This window comes from Fistularia commersonii, chromosome 23, assembly GCF_037954325.1.
Source record: "Fistularia commersonii isolate RoL2024-O1a breed Wild chromosome 23, RoL_Fcom_v1.0, whole genome shotgun sequence".
In the NCBI taxonomy this organism is placed as follows: Eukaryota; Metazoa; Chordata; class Actinopteri; order Syngnathiformes; family Fistulariidae; genus Fistularia; species Fistularia commersonii.
The window spans coordinates 14,045,240-14,067,750 of NC_141306.1; the positions used below are offsets into that span (position 1 = coordinate 14,045,240).

General features: G+C 44.5%; 1 protein-coding gene across 3 annotated transcripts in view; it reads left to right on the forward strand.

Annotated features, from left to right (window-relative positions):
• rab27b (RAB27B, member RAS oncogene family) overlaps window positions 1–22,273 on the forward strand; it is a 55,964-nt gene extending 33,691 nt beyond the window's left edge. For 2 of the 3 annotated variants that reach the window (XM_086170746.1, XM_086170747.1), the window contains exons 2-6: window positions 10,108–10,278; window positions 13,784–13,872; window positions 17,912–18,015; window positions 18,088–18,211; window positions 19,097–22,273. In XM_086170746.1, coding sequence (XP_086026872.1) covers window positions 10,126–10,278; window positions 13,784–13,872; window positions 17,912–18,015; window positions 18,088–18,211; window positions 19,097–19,283 — 657 coding nt within the window. In that variant the 5' untranslated portion in view covers window positions 10,108–10,125 and the 3' untranslated portion in view covers window positions 19,284–22,273. Of the gene's footprint in view, window positions 1–5,962; window positions 6,195–10,107; window positions 10,279–13,783; window positions 13,873–17,911; window positions 18,016–18,087; window positions 18,212–19,096 lie in introns of those variants that run through there. The other variant, XM_086170748.1, reaches the window with a different exon arrangement.
• The last annotated feature ends 238 nt before the right edge of the window (window positions 22,274–22,511 follow it).

The following is a 22,511-nucleotide window of genomic DNA, read 5'->3' on the forward strand; positions in this document are numbered from 1 at the left end:
AAAACGAAAAAAAATCACTGATACGATCCAGAAGAACCGCAATGGCTTTTGTGAACTGAGATTGGATTTGTGTAGCGGCTGTGCTAAAGCAACAACAGATGCGGGGGACGAGAGGGGCGCTTATTGATCCAATCGGAAATGTCACCGCTAACAGTAGAGCTGTAAACAGTCAGGTCAGTCACTCTTCCTTGTAGGATTTCAAGGCGCGGATAAGAAAACGGCATTAGCTGCATATTTCACTTGTCGGTATTTCGGTATCTATCGAGGCAACGCGAGCATCGAAGGAAACATTTTTCCGCCGCAAGTCCGGAGTCCATAGTTCCGAGTTTCTTTTCAATATCGCTCTAATTGCATCATCGTATATCCGCTCAGGAAAATAAGGACGTCAGCAGTAAATTGGATTTCTACAGAAATGGCGGCGCTGGAGTCCATCTGTCACGTTTAGAGAATGCGGGCAAAAATGAGAACCTAAGAGGCGACATAATATAAGGTGATTCTATTTTTGCCAGATCCATCTGGAGTCACGCTCGTGCACGCTCGTGCACGCTCGTGCCGCCGCCGCCGCTCACCTTTTCCGCCTCCCTGGATCCCAACACTCATGCTGCCTTTTCCTATACCGTCTTGTATGGCGTCAGGCTACCCCATGCTGTCGGGTCGGGGGGGGGGGGGCTTGGATGGGATGAGATGTAGAAAAACAAAATAGCGAAAAGCTAAAAATAAAAAGTATAAAGTATAATCTTGTCCGTACCGTATTTTTCGCACTCTAAGGCGCACTTAAAATCCTTCATTTTCCACAAAATTGACCATGCGCCTTATAATCCAGTGCGCCTTATACATGAGTTCTTGTGCTTATCAACCTCCAACCAATTTTATGTGGCCCACTGCGCTCAAAACATCCATCAAAATTTTTTTGTGCGACTTTGGTAAGCGACCAAGCCGCTCCGTGCGATTGATTGTGTCGGACAACGTTGGAATACAATGTTGTTCCAACCTCACACTGACATCAGGTGTCCACTATCGCCGGCAACCATAAACCAATCAGAGAACAGCACGTCGTACGCTTACCTCCGCCACTTTTTGGAGTACCGTTACGCACTGTGCTTCAGCAGAATATTAATCTACATTTGTTTGGCACCTGTGAAGAGACAGAAGTGGAATAGAGCAGCTGTGAGAGAATTCAATATTAATGAATCGATGGTTCGGGAGTGGAGGAAACGAGCAGATGAACTGCGGCGAGTCAAGAAGACCAGAGTTTCCGAGGGAACAAAGTGAGATGAATACAGTTGGACTCAACTGACTGTTTTGTTTCGCTTTATGTACCCTATGTTTTATCACGCCTTACAACGCGGTATGCCTTATGTAAGAAAATAGACGTTCATGGATATCGCGCTTTGTAATGTAGTGCGTCTCATGGTCCGCAAAGTACGCTACATATTTACCAACATACAGGAATGAATAATGGGCAAAGTGGATTATTGCAGTAACTGATGAGAGTGAGTTAATGTAGAGGGTTACGGCGTGAGCTTGGGAGGAGTTCCTGTATCTTTCTGTTGGACAGCAGAGCTGTAACGGTCTGCCGGAGAAGCTGCTCCGGTGGACGGGGTGCTTCCGGTTGTCCATGATGGATGACGTTTCTTAAGCGTCCTCTTTTCCACCTGCGTCTCAACGTTCTCCATCTAGAGACCAACCAGCTCTCCTGATGACCATGTCCAGTCTGTGGGAGTCTCTGGGTCTGATGCTGCGCCCCTGAAACACAACTGGACACCGGAGACAACAGCTTGACAAAAGATCTTCAACATCTTGCCGCTTGCATTAAATGATCTGAGCTTCCTGAGGAGTTACAGTCTGCTCCTTCCTTTCCCGTACAAACACTCGGTGTTGGGTTACCCGTCCAGTCTGTTGTCGATCATCTCCTCCACCTCCCCCCTGATCTGTAGCGGCTGCGCCGGCGTGTCCAACTTCCTCCCGAAGTCGATCACCATTGTTCTGGTCTTGCTGACATTCGGCCTCAAGTGGTTCCCCTCGGTCCAGTCTACAAATTTGTCTACCAGTGTCCCGTATTCCCCTCTTAGACGCCGAGTCATCCAGGAATTTCTGTCAGAGGCAAGGGATGGATTGATGAGAAAGATGGATGATACTTAAGGGCACGGGAGTGTGCTCCCCACTCCGTTTGGTCCAGAGGCCGTTAACCGCCATTTCCTCCAATTGAAAGGTCAACGGTTCGGTTCTCAGCTCCCTCTGTCTACATGCTGGACTGTCCTTGGGCAAGATGGCGAACCCCTTCAGTTGTTCCAGATGGTCCGGTCAGCCCCTTGCAGAGCAGCTCTGCCACCATTTGGGAGTGAATGGATGCCATCCGGTAGCCTAACGTCAAGACAAGAATGACGCCGCTGTGCCTTAAATCGGAGAAAATATAGGCATGCGCACTAAAGTTGCAGTCACTTGGCACGCGCAGTTGGTAGGACGACCCTATAGTTAGGATGAGCTTTTGGAATTGACTCCCCTTGTAGGTCAGGGTCGCTCCACCTCATCGCGACTGTACAAATACCCAATTGCTCGCCGTTGTTGATTGTTGATCCCACGTTTGCTATTGGAGCGAGACAGGAAGTGTCTGTGCTCATGCAAGTTTTATTTCATGGCAAAATCACAGCACCAACTACTGGTCTTGAATGTGGACAACGGTGTAACTGCTGTTTTCCTACAGTGTGCAGGGGGGGTAATTTCAAAGTGATGCCTTCTGCACGTGGAACTATTTTATACAAGACAACTGAAAACAAAACTGAAATGTCCCTCGTAAAGACAGCATTCATAATATTAGCAAAACGAGAGGCTTTGATAAGATATTTTAATCGATGCTGCTTGAGGTCACGGTGGCTTTGCGGCTTGATTTGCTCGGTACTTGGCTACTTTAAAACAGTAAAACCATAAATAATGCTGTTTTCCATTACCCTTGAATTAAACAGCCAAACTGATGCACGCACATTGAATAACTCAAACATGCTATTCTGAATACCCTCTAAACCTATTTAGCCACTTACAGTAAACACAACAACTGAAAGTAGAACTGACTTGTATGCTTTTTGATGATTGGCATTAGGCTCATGTGGTATGTCCAGTACACGCATTTGTTTTTACACTCCTGTTTGTAGTCGTCGTGTTGAATAGCTCATACCGGTGTCTGCTTTTTTTGTTGCTGAGTTTCACATCGGGCCTAAATGTTCCTCACCTGCTGCAAAGTATCGCAGCAAAGAAGGCATGAAGGAGTTCATTTGATGTCATCCATGTCAAACAGAATCTTACAGACTTCCTTGTTATTCCCTTGTGTATTTTCCCCACTGCACTGTCTTCTTCTGTTTACCTCGAATGTTCTCGAAACCTCCTTCCTTGGACTGCCTTGTTTAAGCTTGCCGTCTGGACCTCCTGTGACTCCAAGTCTTGGTGTGACAAGATCACACTTTGAGTGGCCACCAATCGGTATCTGCAAAAAGCAACCGCGACAACAAGCCCTCGTCTTGGACGTTGTTTTTATTCAGGGCCCATGACATGATTAATTGTCAATGGTTGAAATCTTTTCTGGTTAAGTTTGATAAAAGAAAACCTTTCTCGCTTTTCCATGTCATCAATTCTGGAGTGGAGGCGTCTGAACCTTGAAGGTGTCGGAGCCAGGCGTTTGAATGACGAACTCTTCCGGACACCGCATTTGTCAATGTCTGGTCACTCGTATGCTCGGGCTCCGAAGAGCATTTCATGAATTTCAAGTCGACCTTCTCGCATCTCCGACGGTTTTTGGGTTTACGTTTGCCCTCCGACGCTTCAGTCCCTGTGAGGAAACCCGAAGACGTCATCGATCTTTGTTCTTGTCGGGTCAAACACGCCCCCATTCAATGGGGCCCCATTCAAGTGGTTCATAAGTGCAGAAAGGTTTTTGGACACTCCCTGAGAAACCACAGGACCCTTGGATCAATTGGATCATCATGGACTGAGCAACACCCCTGTGAGCAAGTATTGATTGTTGACCAGAGTCTGACAAATATTGCATGCACTTTCTTCAAATGTCTAAACATTATTTGTAATCTTTACTCAAATAAGGCTCAAACAAATAAAAGACAGTTTGAAGTGTTCAGGATTGCTGTTGTTACAGCGTGTTGTGTTAGCAGTTGTTCTCTTGTTTTCTTATCAGATTGGATGACATCGTACTTACGCTATTCGTATCGTTGCATACGGAGTGGTTAGAGCTTTGTGGGAGTTACTATCGGGTTCTCCTGGTTCCTCCAACAGTCCGAGAACATGCAGGGAGTTCATCGGAGTCCCTCAATTGTCCGTACGTGTCGTTTCCAGCTGCCGCTTTCCAATAGCCGCACTCGCAGATGGCGACATTTTGAAACCGATCTCCGCGCACACCGGACCGTCGGACATACCAGAATGCCTCTAGCGCACATGGCAGGCCGGTAGTCGGTGCAGTGAATTTGTAAAGAAGCATAGAGACACTTCCTGTGCTGGGGCAGTAAAAAAAGGCCGTATGCTACAGTGAGTCGTACCCACGGGCAAGAAAACCGGTATTCGCATGGAATTGGAGTTGAGGAAGAGTTATTTCTCGGAGTGATCCGGAACTACGAGGAGGGTCGATTCCAAGAGGACGTAGCTTCTGTTGTACTTTGGAGTTTGCCATTTTTGCACATGGCAACTAAGTGTAACTTTAGTGCTCTTTACCCATTTTTGATTTCCCCGCCTCAAATTCTCTCAAATCTCAGACCAGTCCGGAGCCCGTCTTCCTGTCGTGCCGTTGTCAGGCACAGACAGACCTCCAGATCGCAGAAGAAGGTTTGCATTTTCACCCAAAAACGTTGGGTGACCAGTTCAAGGTGAACCCCGGTTTACCGGCCAGGGGCATCTTGGACACTCCAGTTGACTCTCGTCAATCGGGAACATGTAGGTTTCCCTTTCTTTCTTCCCTACGATTTACTTTTCAACTCAATTTGTTAGTTTGTGTAAGAAACCTTCATTCGATTAATTCATTTCAGTGTCGTCACTGTCTATATCGACGAGAAAATAGAATATAGGCAGCAACAGTGGTTTGGAGGCGCCGCCTCACAGCAAAAAGGTCCACTGGCCAACTCCGGCTTCCCTGAGCACAGGAAGGCCGTATGCTAAAGCAAACAAATGCAAGAAAAACAGAGATTTAGATCATTTTGACCTGAAAAATGTCTAGAAACTTGAGCTTGGTGTCGAATTTGGACGCAGCCGTCACAGACTGGTTCTCCTGGAAAAGAGAGGCGGAGTTGAGGGCAGCCTCTTCTTCTTCCACTCTATTAGCATTTTGAAGACTTCTGTTCGCCAATGTTCCACTCGTTGCAGGCCTTGTGATTTCCTCCGGAGGGTTCCGCCGCACCGCTCACGGTTGTTCGGAATAAGAAGAGACGGATTAGTCACGTCTTTGCCGATCGATAATGAACGAAGGCCGCGGACCCGCGACGCCGCAAACATCTGGTTTCCCATAGAAACGGGTCGGACGCCGGTTCCAGAAGTCCACTTTTACAGCTGACATCTTATTCTATACGCTTCAAGCAGGCAGATTCGACAGCACTCGGGTTTAAAACACAATTACAACATCGTGGGTGATGTGTGTGTTGGATGCTTCATGGGGTTACGACTCAACGTGCCACATAAAAAAAATGTGAAAAGAACTCATACGGTTTGCTTTTTATGCCCCGGCAGCGTTTTATAAGTCTTCATAAATGCCAGCGCTTGATTTATTGGGATTAACGCTCAAAAGCAGGATAGTAAAAGAACTCCGATACTTCTTTTATAAAAGCTCTTTGCTTCATTGCTGCAAAAAATAGGACCAAATAAAGCGTTTGTTATTTAATAAGTCCACTCTGTTTGGCTCCTTATCAGAGAAATCTATTGAATTGATCGAGTCGATCCAAACATACGATGTTTTTTTTTTTTAAGGAAGGCGTTCCAGTTGGAATCGCAAATCTGGTCCTCAAAGATAACTGGAATCCGAAAAGGAGGTCGGACGTCTAGATCGCGGCGCCGCGGATTCCACCTGCTTTTTCTCCGAATGTGGGAAAGGTTTCTCCAGCTGGAAGCTCCTCCTGAAATATGAAGTCCTTCTCCGGTGTTTGTAAGACGGAGGCTGATGAAAAAGCGACCCCGCGGGGCTTCCAAGTATTCATCCGGTTATAAATCCGGTTTGTAAGCCCACCTCTACAAATCCCATTTTCTTTTTTTTTTTTTTTCTCCCTTTTTCTTTGAGCTCAGGGAAAATTTACGCGGATCAATAGTTGTGAAAAACAGCCCCGAACTGCGCGAGAAGCGAAGGAACCGGGAAATACTAATGGAAGTAGAAAGTACCGCCGTATATTTTATGTTATTAACTTTTATATGATCAGATGACATGATCGCGTGAGTATCAGAGGATCGAACGCACAATGATTCAATTCACTTCCAGCCTTTGCGCAGTTTGCCATGATAATGGTAATAATATAAAAATACTAATATTACTACTACATCTTAAGATGATAAAAATAATAGCCACACTATTACAAAGAAAGTAAAATTGGGTTCACCGTTCTAGTAATTAAATATTATATATTAATTATAATATTAATTAACCGGGGGTAAGAATCAGAATAGGGAAAAAAAAAAAAAAAAGAAAGGAAAACAATATATATTTTTTTTTTGAATATAAATATTTTGAAAAAAAAAAAAAAATATATATATATAAATAAAAATAAACTGAACGAATGATTAAATAATAACCACACACTTGCAAAGAAGGATGAAAAAAATAAAATTGGAATTCACAGTTCTACTAGTTAAAAAATAATAATGAGACACAAACGAAAAATCACACTGGTTGAATCAGAAAACTTTATTGGTCCTCCAGGGTTAAGAATCAAAATAGGAAAATAAAATAAAATAAAATAAATTTTTTTTTTTTTTTTTTTTTCCAAGGTAATTTTTTTTTTTTTAAATACACATTATGTACATCATGATTATACATTATGATTATGGCTTACATCTTAGGAAAACTCAAAAATCCTATCTCGAAATATTAGAATATCATGAAAAAGTAATTTTTGTTTTTTAATTGCATTACAGAAGATAAAGAACTTTATCACAACATTCTAATTTTCCGAGACAGTCCTGTGTATATATACATGAGAATAAACTGAATGAATGATAAAATAATAACCACACTATTACAAAGAAGGATGGAAAAAAATAAAATATGAATTCACCGTTCTACTAATTAAAAAATAATAGTGATAAAAATGAGACAAATGAGATGAACGAAAAATTACATGGGTTGAATCAGAATCAGAAAACTTTATTGGTCCCCCGGGGTAAGAATCAAATTAGGTAAAAAAAGAAAAAAATAGGAAAAAAAAATTAAATATAAATATTTTTTGAAATATATACTTTATATATAAATAAGAATAAACTGAATGAATGATAAAATAATAACCACACTATTACAGGGAAAAAAATAAAGTTGGAATTCACCGTTCTACTCATTAAAAAATAATAATGAGACGAATGACACAAACAAAAAATCACATGGGTTGAATCCGAATAAGAAAACTTTATTGGTCTCCCAGGGGTAAGAATTAAATTAGGTTAAAAAAAAAAAAAAAAGAAAGAAAAAAAATAATATATATTTTTTTTTTTTTTTTTTTTGAAAAAGTAATATTAAAAAAAAAAAAAAATGTCACTTTATTGGTCTCCCAGGGGTAAGAATCAAATTAGGTTAAAAAAAAAAAAAGAAAAAAAAAGAATATATATTTTTTGTTTTGATTTGAAAATTTAATATTAAAAATAAATAAATATATATATATATATATATATATATATATATGGAATAAGAATAAACTGAACGAATGATAAAAATAGAATAAGAACAGTAAGGATGGAAATAAATGAAAATAAAATTACTAGAAGACGATGGCAACGTTGCTCTACGTTTTTCATTCGTTCATTTCTTCCACCTATTCCTTCATTTTCTGTTTCCCGTCCCATGATTGGTTGAGAGGCGGGGCTTAACCCACGTGTCGCGACGTCCAAACGAACCAAACATCGTCGCGTCGCCACAACCTTTTCCTTTTTCGCTCCTTTTCCGCTCCTTCACTGCAAAAGTGACAGCCATTAAATGCCCGATACCATAATAAAAAGCGAGAAAGTCGATTATTTATCGAAAGAAATAAGACGAGGAAAGGCGTGTTTGTCCCGCCGATGGTTTTGAGGACTAAATGTTCTTTTCAATGCAGATGTTGATCGTTTAGCCCACTTTCAGGCTTCTTCTTTCATGCTGGCTTTCCTCCGCCGGCTGTTTCCTCTCCTGTTGTGTTTGATTGCTCATACATTTTTAATGTCCCCGCGGTGTTTTATGGATTTGTTCGTGCTTGTTATTGAGACAGGAGGTTTAGGTGGCACTCGGGAAAACCTTTTTTTTTTTTTTTATTTATTTCTCTCTCTGAAACCCGAACGCTAGCAAATCGCCGACGCGACGTATCCTTGATAGATTCCGCTCATTTCCGTGGGGGGCTAAATGTTAGCGCCCTGAAACGGACAAGTCAACTTTTTCTTCTAAAAATCCGATGTTGACGGTTTCTTGCCGCCGGAGGAGTCGATCTCTACGTTTTCAGGGTCGAGCTTCACCCGTCGGACGTTATTTTCCGACTTTCTCGAAAACCCCTTTTGCCACAATCGTGTCGATTGATTCTGCTAGCTGGATTAGCTAGAAGGCTAGCTAATCCAGTATTATGTAGATTAAAGATGGCGCAACATCAGAGCGCTAGTTTTTCTTGTTACATATGTAATATTCTGATGTCGTGTTGGGCGTTGCCATGGTGACGAGTGGTGGGAGGCGGATCCCCTCCCCTCAGGGAACCGTGACCGGAAGACCGATCGCGCGACAAACATCCCCGATTTTCCACCCAGATCGATGAGCTCCTTTCTACTATTATCTATTACTGTTATGTTTTTACTTGAAACTCTGGCACAACAATTTCCTTCGGGATAAATAAAGTTGTTCTCATCTCATCATCTCAAAATGTCCGAAAACAAGCGGAGATACTTAACTGTGAACGATTGCGCATCTCTAAACGGGGCCCTGTGATTGACAGGCCTCTCGTCCAATGACGAACCAAGGAATGAACGTATTGTTTTGGGATGGTTCGTGAACGAAGGCGCGAATAATTCCTCGATGTGCGATTTCAGTCGGGTTCAATTTCTTGTTTCTCAACTCGGAAATCAGCCGAAATTTGCGAATCCGGGTCCAAACGGCCGTCGTGCGATTCGTGAAGGAACGTCGATGTTCAACCCGTCAATGACGGTTCACTAGTTGCCTCTCCTTTCTGTGAAGTCTGACCTGAGATCAGCTTTTACAGCAGCGCACTTTCCCAAATCCATCAAAAAGGCTAATTGACGCCACTTTTGACCGCGGCCGGTGTCGAAGATGTGCCTCCTACGTGATTGTTTTCCACCCTGGATGCTAAAAACAAGGGAGGACGGTCCTTCTGAGCGGAATATTCAAGTCGCCGCCGCCAAAAGGAGAGGCCCTTCTTTTACCTTTCGCTGTGCTTGTGAACTCTGCTTGTCAGGGAGGTTGTTGTGCCGAGATCGGAACTCCGGCTGGATCGCTGACCTCCATTTAATAAGGCGCGGCGTTCGACCCCGGGAGCTTCCTCTCAGCTGAGTGAATTAGGGTCTTATGATCGTCCGTCTGAGCGTTCCTGCCGCATTTAGCCGCAGGACAAACAGCAAGGAAAGGACAACCGCGGACTGGAAATCACTTTAAGATATATGAACACCGCATTCCTCTTCGGAACAAACAACAGACGGACGGTTAGAGCTTTTAAAAGAAGGGGAAAATGCACTTTGGAGGAGTCACATGACCGTAAAGACGGGAATACAAAAGAAAGTTTGCCCGATTGAGGTTTCGCTCTGGTGGGATTGTGGTGTTTCTCTGAAAAGAACCCGTTTGCACGGCAATTTGTGATCTCCGCGATTTCCTGTCGGCTTGTGTTTGGGCCCGGCGGCTTCAGTCTGTGTCATTCACCGCTTTTTTTTTTTTTTTTCCCCTCTCCACCTCTTCGACAGGTTATTTCGGTCATCACTATGACTGATGGGGATTATGACTACCTTATAAAGCTCCTCGCCCTGGGAGACTCCGGCGTGGGCAAGACAACCTTCTTGTACCGATACACAGATAACAAGTTCAACCCCAAGTTCATCACCACAGTCGGCATTGACTTCAGGGAAAAGAGAGTGGTAAGTTCACTCCATGTCGAACGGATCGCTTCAGCAAGAGTTTCCTGCCGGCGTCTGAGCTTTTGTTTGAGTTGACACATCTTACATCTTCGAGCTACGCCGGTTCGGCAGGATCTGATTAAGCATAAGAGGAAAATGTACGAATACAAATTTGGGGGCTCATTCTGTAGAACGGGCACTTTTCAAGCCGTCACCGGCGGAGGGCGGGGTTTGTCCGGGCCTCCGATGAACCCCCGGCTTGTTTTGGTCTGACATTGGCATACATGTCTTGCATCACCGTGACATTTTTCCCCTGTGTGACTTTTGCCGCACAGCTTGTCGTAGTTCGACGTTTTCTTCGGCCTCAGTCGGGCAGCTCTTAATTAACTCGCCGGAGAGAACTCAGACCGTCGTGTTATCGGTCGTTAATATTGGGTTTACAAGCAGGGGAACTCGAGTTCGACTTGGAACAGAGCGTCCCTGGTCGTCCCTGGACTCCGAACCCTTCGTCGTTGCTCGCCGGGCCTTCTGCTCACGGTCTTCTTCGTCTAATCGCTTCATTCGCAGCGTTGGCATGGCTATCGACGTTCACGTTTTGCAAGTAGAACAAGTGCCCCTGCTTTAAAAGGCGCGGTGATTCACACAAATAACCCCTTGCTGTTGAAGATGCCGCCATTCACATCGAGCTTGGGGGGGGGGAGGCAGAAAGGAAGGGGGTTATTGAACTGAAAAGAAACCCAGATAGATTTTGGCATTCGAGAACCCTTCGCTACGACGGCGCGTCGTCCGCGCGGTATGCTTTAGTTCGATCACGGCTTTTCTTATCGCCAACAAATGGTCGACTTCCACGGGGAAACTAGAGCTAAAGGTTGTCGTCAGACTGCCTTACCAAGCGGCCCAAACAAGGTCACGGCGCCTGGATGCTTTGCAATGGTTTTCTGCACCCGTTTTATCTCTGGAGCCTCAGAGGAACGTGAGGAGATTCATCTGATCCTACATGAAGAACAGTTCTAAATGTTTCATCAGTCATTTCCTGCTAGTCGGCTAACGCCCTTAGACTACCTCAGTAGGCTCACACTGGGACACTGGTAACCAGTCCTTTCTGCAGAGTTTACATTTCTGCCCTATTTATCACATCTTATTGTGCTATTATGGGTGTCATTTATACTTGTATTACACCATCTGGGCAGACAGCAAAGAAATAACGGCATCGTGCCGGGAAACACGTTTCCTCGCGGTGCACATGACAATAAACGCCATCCTCCAAACAAAAGCATACCGTGAAATGGTGAACCGGTGTGAACCGCTCAGTTCTGTGGACCCGGTTTCCCCTGTGACAGGATTTAGGCGGATGAATGAAAGCTGGTTTCACTCCCGCCGCAAGATTTGTGTCCTCCTGCTTTCCACTCGTTCTCGAACCAGATCTTTGTCCGTGTGCTGCTGGAACTCCATGGATTGGTCCTGTTTTTATGTCTAAATCAAGCGGCGTCTGTCGCTTTTAGAGGTTTGGCCAACAACAGGAACCGGCCATACCGAAGTTTCTTCTTGCCGTACCATTGGCTCGTTGGACTTTTTAGTCAATACCGATGCTCCGATGACTCTGCCGTCTTTGGACTCATCAAGGATGACGATGAGAGCTGATACAGGTCTTTGTGGACTGGCTACTGTTAAACCTGGGAAAAGACAAAGCAGACGCATTCCAACACCGGTGAACATCCAGGGGATGGACACTGAGAGCGTTTTCTGAAACTGTTGTATACGCAACTGTTTTGACTCGTGTTCGAAACTGAACCGCCTCGACAGCACTGTCCGCTTTCTTGAAATTTCCCCACTCTGGACGATTGGGGGCGCATTCATCTATTCTTTCTGGAAAATCCAATGAATACCATAATTTCTGGACTATAGGGCGCACCTCAATATAAGCCGCACCGGCTAGCCGATCGCTATCTCGGGCTTCCTCCTGCGCACTGAAACCGTCAAAGTCGTCTTCTTCGGTGTCGGAGTTGAACGGACTCAGATTTTCCCGATCATTTCATCCATCTGATGTTTTAGCATTGTGAAGCTCGTTAGCCCCCCCTCAAAAAAATACATTTATTAGCTGCTTCGTTGTTTAAGTGAAAAAGTCGTGGCTTATCGTCCGGAAATCACGGTACAGTGTCCATTCTAAATAAGGAAATGCTTAGCGAAGGGCAATTCGTTCAATTGTTAATTGTTCACATTTTATGTACCGCTTGTCCTGCTCTTGCAAGGGGCCGCCGTGGATCCCAGTTTTCATTGGGCGAGAGGGCCGTCGCCAATCTGACAGGGCCATAGAAACATACAACCATTCACCCTCTCATTCACAAAAATGCCGGGTGTCCAGTGAACCTCCTGCATGTATTTGGACTGCGGGAGGAACCCGGAGAACCCCGACGAACCCCTCGCAGACTCTTGGAGAACATGGAGACTCCACACAGGAAGCTTCCCTATGGGAATCCAACCAGGGATTGTCTTAGATGGCTCTTTGCCTTCATGAAACTCTTCTGCATGTCTTCTGATGGACAGTGGCTGTCTCCATGGCGATGTCCAAGTGTCAGGGCGTGTCGTCGTAGCAATTCTCAAAGAGATGCCGGTGTTGCTACTCTGTGGCGCCGGTTTGTTGCAGTACCTTTTCGTACCGGGTTAAAAAAACGGCACCGTGATCACGGCGGTAGACTATCGAAAATAAATCTCAACCTGTACTTTTTGTACTCTAGCGGTGGTATTGGCAAATTTCAGAAGATACTGGAGTACCGATAGTTGTGCATAGCCAACAAACTAAAACCCCGTCAATGCTGCTGCACCCCTTCTGGCCCCCCTGGGCTTCCCATGACTCATTGGATTGATTTCTCACCTCCTCCATGGTGACGGAGTCGGCGTGTATGTGTTCAAGTCACACCCTATTTTCAGGCTTTTTTTTTTTAAATCCAGTAGACAGACTCGTGATCACACCCGGAGTTTCACCGCAGTCGCTGTTGTCTCCTCGGGGACTAATGCTGCGGGACAGAGTTTGTCCACAGAGCTAATTTACCCAATGCCCCATGGCTCAACGGTACTATCCTGAAAGCGTTTTGTGAAGGACAATCCCAAGTCGCGGTTGATTTAGCTGAGCGTCCATCTAGAGTCGAGTCAGCTGTTCACGTCCCGTGACCTCCAAACTCCACGGCCTTCCCTCCGAGTGGTTTGCGCGAACTCGTTTTCGGGCGTCAGAGAAAGAGCCTCATCTGTGGCAATCAAGAGGTGTTAGCGACTCCCCGCAGACGCGCCGATGCAAACCGACGGCTACTCGTCGCCGAACGAAGCGCTCCCGCTGCAGAGGAGCAGTGGTTCCAGGGGTAAAACTCAACGGGCGACCACATTCATGAAGTCGGCAGAAACAATTCACACTTTGAAGGAGTGTGGGAGCGAACACCGTTATTCTTTATTTCCGGGTAGATGAATACAGTGAGAGGTAGCCTGTTACATCTCCTTATTGTGTATCTTAATTCACAAGTTTCTCCCTCCCCAGGTGTACACAGCGTCCAACCCCAATGGGGCGACCACGGGGAAGACCTTCAAGGTTCACCTTCAGCTCTGGGACACGGCTGGACAGGAGAGGTTGGCTGCTTCTTCTTTTTCCAACTTCCATTGCAAGATCATGTCAGTGGTAGCTTTCAGTGAGCAAGGCGTGTGTGTGAGAAATCACAGTTTGAAAAGCGGCATGTTCTACTACATCTGTTCCACACTGTATCTTGTAGTCCCTTTCCAAGATCTGTCCAGCAACTCCAGGGGAATCTTTTAGCGTTTGCATTCTTACCGGCAGTGAGGGACCGCGGTAGGGACGTCACGACGTACATGTTCTGCATGACATTAATAGTGGACTAGCAGACGGTATGAAAAACCCTGTTAGCAGTTAGCTAACTTTAATGCTGATGTTCCACTGCAAGCTCTGAGGCGTAGCAGGCCAGAAGAGCTTGGACCTCTTCGTCGCTCCATTTCCGGCTGCTTCTGTCTTTCGTCACAAAAAAACAGCTGACAGTTGGTAGGTTTTCAAAAAAGGCGCTCCGCAGTCCGCAAGAAGGATCTGGTAAAAGCAAGAAACACCCCTTGCACACTTATGAGTTCCACCAATCGCAGAGCACCCTTGTCACGTGAGTTCCGTAAAAACCCCCTGCCTCGGAGTAGGAGCGAAGTGATGGTCCCTGGGTCCTCTGCTGTCCCAGTGCAGGAAAGGATCTAGGAGCTGTACAGTGTACAGTGCCAAAAAGTCCCTATTAGATGTACAGAAGGGCTGCTAATAGCGGGATCAACGGAGTGTAGACTATGAAGTGTTAAATGACCAACAAATATACTAGTAGTCAAGTAAAATTCAAATGTAGATATCCACGTTTGTGTTTGGTACCAAGAAAGGACGTTGCCATCCACAAGTAATAGGAGTCTGGATGAAAATGTATGCTTCGGAGTGCAAACTGGGGTGACCCAAAACGGCTGATTGAAACTTTCCCCGGCTCCTCCTCCGCTAGCGGCTCTTTTTTAATTCGAATGCCTGCCTCCTGAGTTGGAAGCGCTCACCGGGAGCACAGCCGTTGAGTAGGTGGACGTTCAATCTAACCAGGGTTTCCGTCACTTTGCATGCGGCCCAGAGCCCCGTCAACATGGGCTGATACCCCGCGTCATCCGTGACGCATGCCAACGCCGCTCTGAACAAGGACCTATTCTTGACGGAGAGTCAATAATATCATTATTGTCGGATTCTGTTTTTTTTTAGAGGGGGGATAAACATACTTTCTGTTATTTCTTGAAAATTGAATCCACATCGTCCTAGCGGAATGCGGCAGGAGCTCGCAGCTGGTTAGCTTTAAGCTAGCAGCGTCGATGTTTACATTCGACGGTCGTACGCCATACGGGACTGCGCTACGTCCGTTTTCTTTCGTTTGTGTTGGGTTTTTTTTTACCATTTTTGCCCTCCATTATGGCTCCCAAGCATTTATTTTTCCCGTACAGTGATATTACCACCGTGTCATGACAATACGTGAGTTCGACTGACGGCGAAAATTGCACGACTTTGCGCCGTAGGAACCGACGACCCGCTATCTCCAGAGCGGCTCCATTGACCTTCTGGAATCTCACCATTATTTTGAGGCGTTGTTCCCCCGATTTAACGGATTTAAAGTCCCGGTGATACCGAGAATTTACAGAAAACAACCCGACCCTGCTCTTCTCTCCGCCTTGCATCCTGTCGCTATCAAGTTTAATAAAGAATACCAAGCAGTGGCTTCTCAGAATAAACATTAGCGGAGGTGATGCTCATGTGTGTTTGTACAGGCATGCGTACGTGACGAGCAACTTGCTGCATGCCATCTTTGTGATAACACTTTGTGTGTGTGTGTGTGTGTGTGTGTGCCGGTGGGTCTACAGGGGTATTATCATGTGTCAATCAGTGTGTGTGAGGTCTTTATTTGGATCCGGCCTTGATGGGTCGAGTGTCTTTCTAAAGGCCGATGACTCATCGGAGGGTGAGTCAGTGTCGGTTGCATAATCCTCATTTCATTTCTTGAACTCTGAGCAAAACAGAGCATCTCTACTTTTAGGGGAAAGTTAAAAAGAACGCTTTCATGCCGGACGACTTTTCACGCAAGCTTGGACTTAAAAAGATTTATTATGCACTTTCCATAACCATCATCGCACCGATATCTACTAATCTACTACCCTGAGCCTGTTGTCCAGTCCCATCGGGGGTTGATGGTCGGAGGAGTGTTGAGACGCATTTTGTAATAAAGCCGCATTTTGTAATAAACCTCCAAAATGTAATCACTTTTTCATTTCATTTTGTAATAAAGCCGCATTTTGTAATAAACTGCCCCAACGCATTTTGTAATAAATTTTGCCGCATTATGTAATAAGTTATTACATATTGAGAAGATTATTACAAAACGCACTTGCAACTTTTTTATTTTCTAGGAAATGTGATAACATGGTGCATCATGTAATAACAATGCTAAAGCATAAGTTTGTTAATTGTATTTTATTTTACTTTAAAGTATTTGTAAAAGCTAGGTCTATTATTAGTATCAGTGTATTAGCCTAGTAGCAGTACTTAGCAATTACTATCAGTACACTGTTCAAAGGTTGCATTAACAGAGAATATTCTATAAATTCCATGTTATTATTATGTAATAACAATTCTAAAACATAGTTTATTTGTTTGTTAATTGTATTTTATTTTACTTTAAAGTATTTGTAAAAGCTAGGTCTATTATTAGTATCAGTGTATTAGCCTAGTAGCAGTACTTAGCAATTACTATCAGTACACTGTTCAAAGGTTGCATTAACAGAGAATATTCTATAAATTCCATGTTATTATTATGTAATAACAATTCTAAAACATAGTTTATTTGTTTGTTAATTGTATTTTATTTTACTTTAAAGTATTTGTAAAAGCTAGGCCTATTATTAGTATCAGTGTATTAGCCTAGTAGCAGTACTTAGCAATTACTATCAGGACACTATTCAAAGGTTGCTTAATAGAAAATATTCTATAAATTCCATGTTATTACATTTCCTAGAGAATAAAAAAGTTGCAAGTGCGTTTTATAATAATCTTCTCAAAATGTAATAACTTATTACATAATGCGGCAAAATTTATTACAAAATGCGTTGGGGCAGTTTATTACAAAATGCGGCAGTTTATTACAAAATGAAATGAAAAGTTATTACATTTTGGATGTTTATTATAAAATGCACCGTTATTACAAAATGTGTCTCAACACAGCATTATGTAATAAGTTATTACATTTTGAGAAGATTATTACAAAACGCACTTGCAACTTTTTTATTTTCTAGGAAATGTAATAACATGGTGCATTATGTAATAACAATGCTAAAGCATAAGTTTGTTAATTGTGTTTTATTTTGCTTTAAAGTATTTGTAAAAGCTCGGCCTATTATTAGCATCACTGTATTAGCCTAGTAGCAGTACTTAGCAATTACTATCAGTACACTATTCAAAGGTTGCATTAACAGAGAATATTCTATAAATTCCATGTTATTATTATGTAATAACAATTCTAAAACATAGTTTATTTGTTTGTTAATTGTATTTTATTTTACTTTAAAGTATTTGTAAAAGCTAGGCCTATTATTAGTATCAGTGTATTAGCCTAGTAGCAGTACTTAGCAATTACTATTAGTACACGATTCAAAGGTTGCATTAACAGAGAATATTCTATAAATTCCATGTTATTACATTTCCTAGAGAATAAAAAAGTTGCAAGTGCGTTTTATAATAATCTTCTCAAAATGTAATAACTTATTACATAATGCGGCAAAATTTATTACGAAATGCGTTGGGGCGGTTTATTACAAAATGCGGCAGTTTATCACAAAACGCGGCTTTATTACAAAATGAAATGAAAAAGTTATTACATTTTGGACGTTTATTACAAAATGCACCGTTATTACAAAATGCGGCTCAACAGGGTTTGGTGTCTTCATTCCTAGCGTTCACATGTTGCCACTGTTTAAGTAAGCAAACCACAAACGTGCGGAGAAAGGGTGATTTCTTGCCGCCTTTCCGAGAAAGCGAGTAGAAGGGGAAATCGCGAAACGTCTCCTCGGATTCGGTGGATTTGAGCGTTTTGCCCGCCTGTTTCTCCAGGTTTCGCAGCCTGACGACGGCGTTCTTCCGGGACGCCATGGGTTTCCTGCTGATGTTTGACCTCACCAGCCAGCAGAGCTTCCTCAACGTCCGAAACTGGATGAGTAAGCGCGTCCGCCTTTTCTTTTGTTACACCTTCGGGCGTTTCGGGCTGACGATGCCGCGTCGATGCGCAGGTCAGCTGCAGGCCAACGCCTACTGCGAGAACCCCGACATCGTGCTGGTGGGGAACAAGGCGGATCTGGCCGACCAGCGCGAGGTCCAGGAGAAACAAGCGAAAGAGCTGGCGGATAAATACGGGTGAGTTAACGTTAAAACGTTAAAAAAACACGATTAAAAGATCGGTTTCTGAGAGCCGACGCCTTTAAGCGACCGAACCGGATCTGAGATTTTAATTTGGGTGTTTTGCAAATAAGTATCAGCTCATCTGCTGCTCCCTTTGGACTTTAAAACCAGAAATAAAGATTTAAAGTTACTAAAAACTCAAGGTTTAATCAAGGCGAAAGGAGATAATGCATGTTTTTCTGTGGAACCGGTGGAGGAATATATCAAATATGTGTTTTGTGCTTCCTGTTATTGCCGACGCACGTAGCTCGTTAGCTATTAGCTTGCGTGACGTCTAATCACCTCATATTAATGAAATGAATTATGAATGAATGAATTTCTATTCAATTATTAAGAGCGGCTACACGTGTGCATTGGGTGAAAGATGGTTTTATAATGTTTGGCATCAATTTTCTTTGGTTATAATCCTGCTCTCTATTATATTTCTTAAGAAAATATCTTCTTTTTTTTTTTTTTGAACTCCCTTCAAGCGAATGCTGCAAATTGACAACTTTATTCGTGAGAAATACAAAGATAATACGTTTGTAAATATAGTTCCGGTTAGCGAGGGCGGATTCAGGATCGCTATCTCTAAATGGGTACAAGCTAGCCATGTCGAGCGACGACATGCTAACATGAAGAAGCGCCGAAGTCGCTACGAGTGCGCTCGCGTCTCGCCGTTTTCTCAGGCACTCCCTCGCCACATGACACTTCCTGTCTGACTAGACGCCGCCGTTTCCTGGTTTCGTTTCCGTCCCCGTCGCCCGCAAACCCGAATCCGCACCGAAGCGCTCTAGACGTCGGTCGATGCGCCGCGAACCTTCGCGCGAGTGAAGGAAATGTGATTTCTGTCGCTCGCAGCATCCCGTACTTCGAGACCAGCGCCGCGACCGGCGTGGAGGTGGACAAGGCGGTGATCACCCTGCTGGACCTCGTGATGAAGAGGATGGAGCAGTGCGTCGACAAACCGCCCGCCGAGCCGGCCAACGGCAACGGGGCCACCAAGCTGGAGGCCACGGAGCCCAACGAGAAGAAGTGCGCTTGCTAGACCCCCGAGAGGCAAATCAGGAAATGACCGTTCGGCGCTCCATCGTCATCTCCTTCTTCTTTCCGTTGTCTCCGACTGCATGTTTTTTTGATGTCTCCTCTTCAGAAATATTCCCCCTCTCTTTATTTTTTCATTTATTCTCCACCCGCTTCATTTTTCTCTCCTCTCTGGAAGAACACGACCCCCCTCTCGTGGAAGCCGGCGGTACGGCGGCCTCAGGGGGAAATGGAAACAGGTCTCGTCACTGCTCAGACTCGTAATTGGAAGCCGGCGGCCGGGAGGGAATTAAACTCTGCATGATCCCGGTTTCTCAAACGGTCCGATCCGTCCGAGCTTTTACAAGCGTTCGCCGAAACTCGGTGGGAGCAGCCGGATGACGAAGATGTATTTTTCTTTTTTGCCCCGTTTCCACGATAGATGTCGCGCCGGAACGTGGCCGTATTGACGTCGGGATGAATTCCGATCTTATTAACCATAAACGATCCTGCGGGAAATAGAAATTGGCTTGCAGACACCCGAGGGGCGGCGAAATGCTAGTCGGGTTACCGTCGTCTTCGATTGTTGCCCGCCGTTTTCTTGGTTGTCGGTTCCCTTCTGACCGCCAATCGACCTTTCCGAACCGGGTCCGACCGGAATCGGACGTCGCCGCTCGACGCACCCGTCGCTACGCTAACCCATGGATTCGCCATGTGTTAGCGGGGGAAGTAGCATTAGCTTTTCACTTTAGTTGTTCCAAGCAGATCCACTGCCTTGGCGGTTTAAGCATCGCTTCACTGTTTTGGGGGGTTTTGACAGCAGGGAATGTCAATCAGCGGAGAAAAATAGTTATAGTTTAAGATTTCTACGCGACGCGTTGATGCGGCAACGCCTTTCGTATGAAAAGTTAAAAATCCGATCCCGGGTGAGGCGGGAATAACGACTTCTGGAGTGAAAAACTGCATGTATGTAAAAAAAATAAAATAAAAAATAAAATGAAAAAATTAATAAAATATAGATATATATATATAAAATATTTATATGGATAAAAATGAAAACTATAAATCAGATTATTGCCTCCCCAGTGAGATTTGATGGCATCTTTGTTTGCCCAGTCACTCGTTTTCGCACAAGAGGTGAATTTTCATGAAGCGGGAAATCGGATTTTCGGAAAATCGGGTCTGTTTCCAACCCTCGCCCTGAAACCCGTTTGCCGTCTTTTGTTTTTGTACATCTTTAAAATCCCCTGACCATTTTTTGCCACATAAATGTATTAAAAAAAAAAAAAAAAGACTACGGCTGGTTTTCTATCTGGGTCCTTTTCACCTAGCTTGTCCGCTAAACTAAAATAAAGGTCTTCAACCCGGCGTAATTTTTCCCACGGATAATCGTGAACGTTAGGAACAGGTGAAGAACGCCCACGAGCATTTCTCAAGGAAAAAAAAAAGTCTTAGCGATGGGACTTGTTGTGGGCCCGAGCTTGTGACTGTGTGAAACCATCAGTCGTCCTCTTGTTCGGGTGACCTACTTTCTGGATGTGATTCTTAACATCCTTCAATGGAAGAGACAGGATAATGGACTCTTTGAAAAGGATCTTTCTTGGTTCGCGACCGTCTTGAACAAATGATCGGCTCCCCGGCTTCAAGCGGCCGTGAATTAACCCTTGTTTTTAAAGGAAAAAAAAAAAAAAAAAAAGTTTCTTTGCTTCCAACTCTTGTTGTCATTAAAGCGTCGGCCGCGTTCAAGCCGAATCCAAGCGAAGCACTTTTACTTTTACACTTTACGATATCATCCTCTTCGTGTTGAAGCGCACTCGTGTAAAGATTTAACATCAAGGTCTTGTTTACTTTCTTGAAAACGCGACACAATCCCACAAACCAGCCTGTGATATCGGCTTTTTAAAGCGAGCATGTCGGAAACCTTTAACGACGGCGCCAGAGAGAGGCGGGAAACGCCGGACTGTAAAATGTCTCGTTCCGCTTGGCGTACAAAAACTGCGTTTCTATTTCGGGTACCTTACTTACGCCCCTCCGAAGCAAAGCACCCGCAAACATCCGGTCACCATACCGTCGCGAGTGTCGTTTACTCGTCTCAAACTGGTTGACCCGGTAACCTCCAATGTGTCCCAATGGACTTGGAAGCTACGCTATTCTGATCCTTGCTAACCGGAGACCCAAAGTGTGGAGGCCTTTGCGAGAAGTTCTGGCAGCCACTGTGTGATTGGACGGAAATTTGAAGTGAACGCCGGACAGCAGAAGTGTCGTCTTTCCCGCTAAAGTGGTGGGTTGTTGTGAGCTAAGAAAGGGTGCAAGTCCACGTAGTCCATCTGGAGAAGAGCCCGAGAAGCTGGTCTGACACCTTTGCGACCAGTTAGCAAAGTCCAAAGGGCGACTAGAGAAGAAGTGGATCCCGGCATCGTCGGTACTTCCCGCTACGCTTAGCTCGTGGCTAGCAGACGGGGCCTAAGAAGACTCCCTCGGAGTTCCTCGCGGAGATGTACACTACGAAGGGTGTAGATACCATCGCTGAGATCGGGCTCGGAAACCGGTTCGAAGTCGAAGGAGTAAACGTGTTGAGCAGGGAACCGTGAGGAGTAAAAGTAAAAAAGCACAACATCGCAGATTCTGGACGCAGTGTTTGATTCCACTTTCCCCTGAAACATCTCAATCGCCAGCCATGCATCCCTTCACCCGTCATCTTGCGCCGCTCCCTTTTATTCCCCGCGCGTTTCGCCGCCGTTTCAAGCGTCTCCGAAAGGTTGGAGGCGAGAAGACGGCCCGCATTGTTTGTTTCTGCCTTCTTTAAAGGACACTAATGAATCCAAGGGCCTCCGAGAGCCTTTATTTTTGGACCCCTTTGTGTGAAACCTCTGCGATGCCTGCGGTCCGTGAACGTGTCCACTGTGAGTGTTTGTTGCGCCGTCAGCATGTTTGACACATGAGAATGAAGCGACCTGTGATGCATTCTGTGTTTTCAGATGTCAGAGCTGCAAAATAAACCCGTGTGTTTGTTTACTCCTCGCGCATCTGTTTCGTTTCTGACCGAGGAGGTGTTTTTTTTTTTTTTAAAGTTCGGAAGGGTGAAATAAAACGTTCGTGAATCGGAAGCGGTGAAGATGTTTGGATTTTAAAGGGTGCAGCTCAGGGGTCGGCGACGTCATCCTTACTCTGCGGCTCCGACGTCTATTTTATTTATTTGTGTTAGTTCCTTTTTTTAAATTTAAGTTCTAAGTTGGGAGATTATTGTGATCTT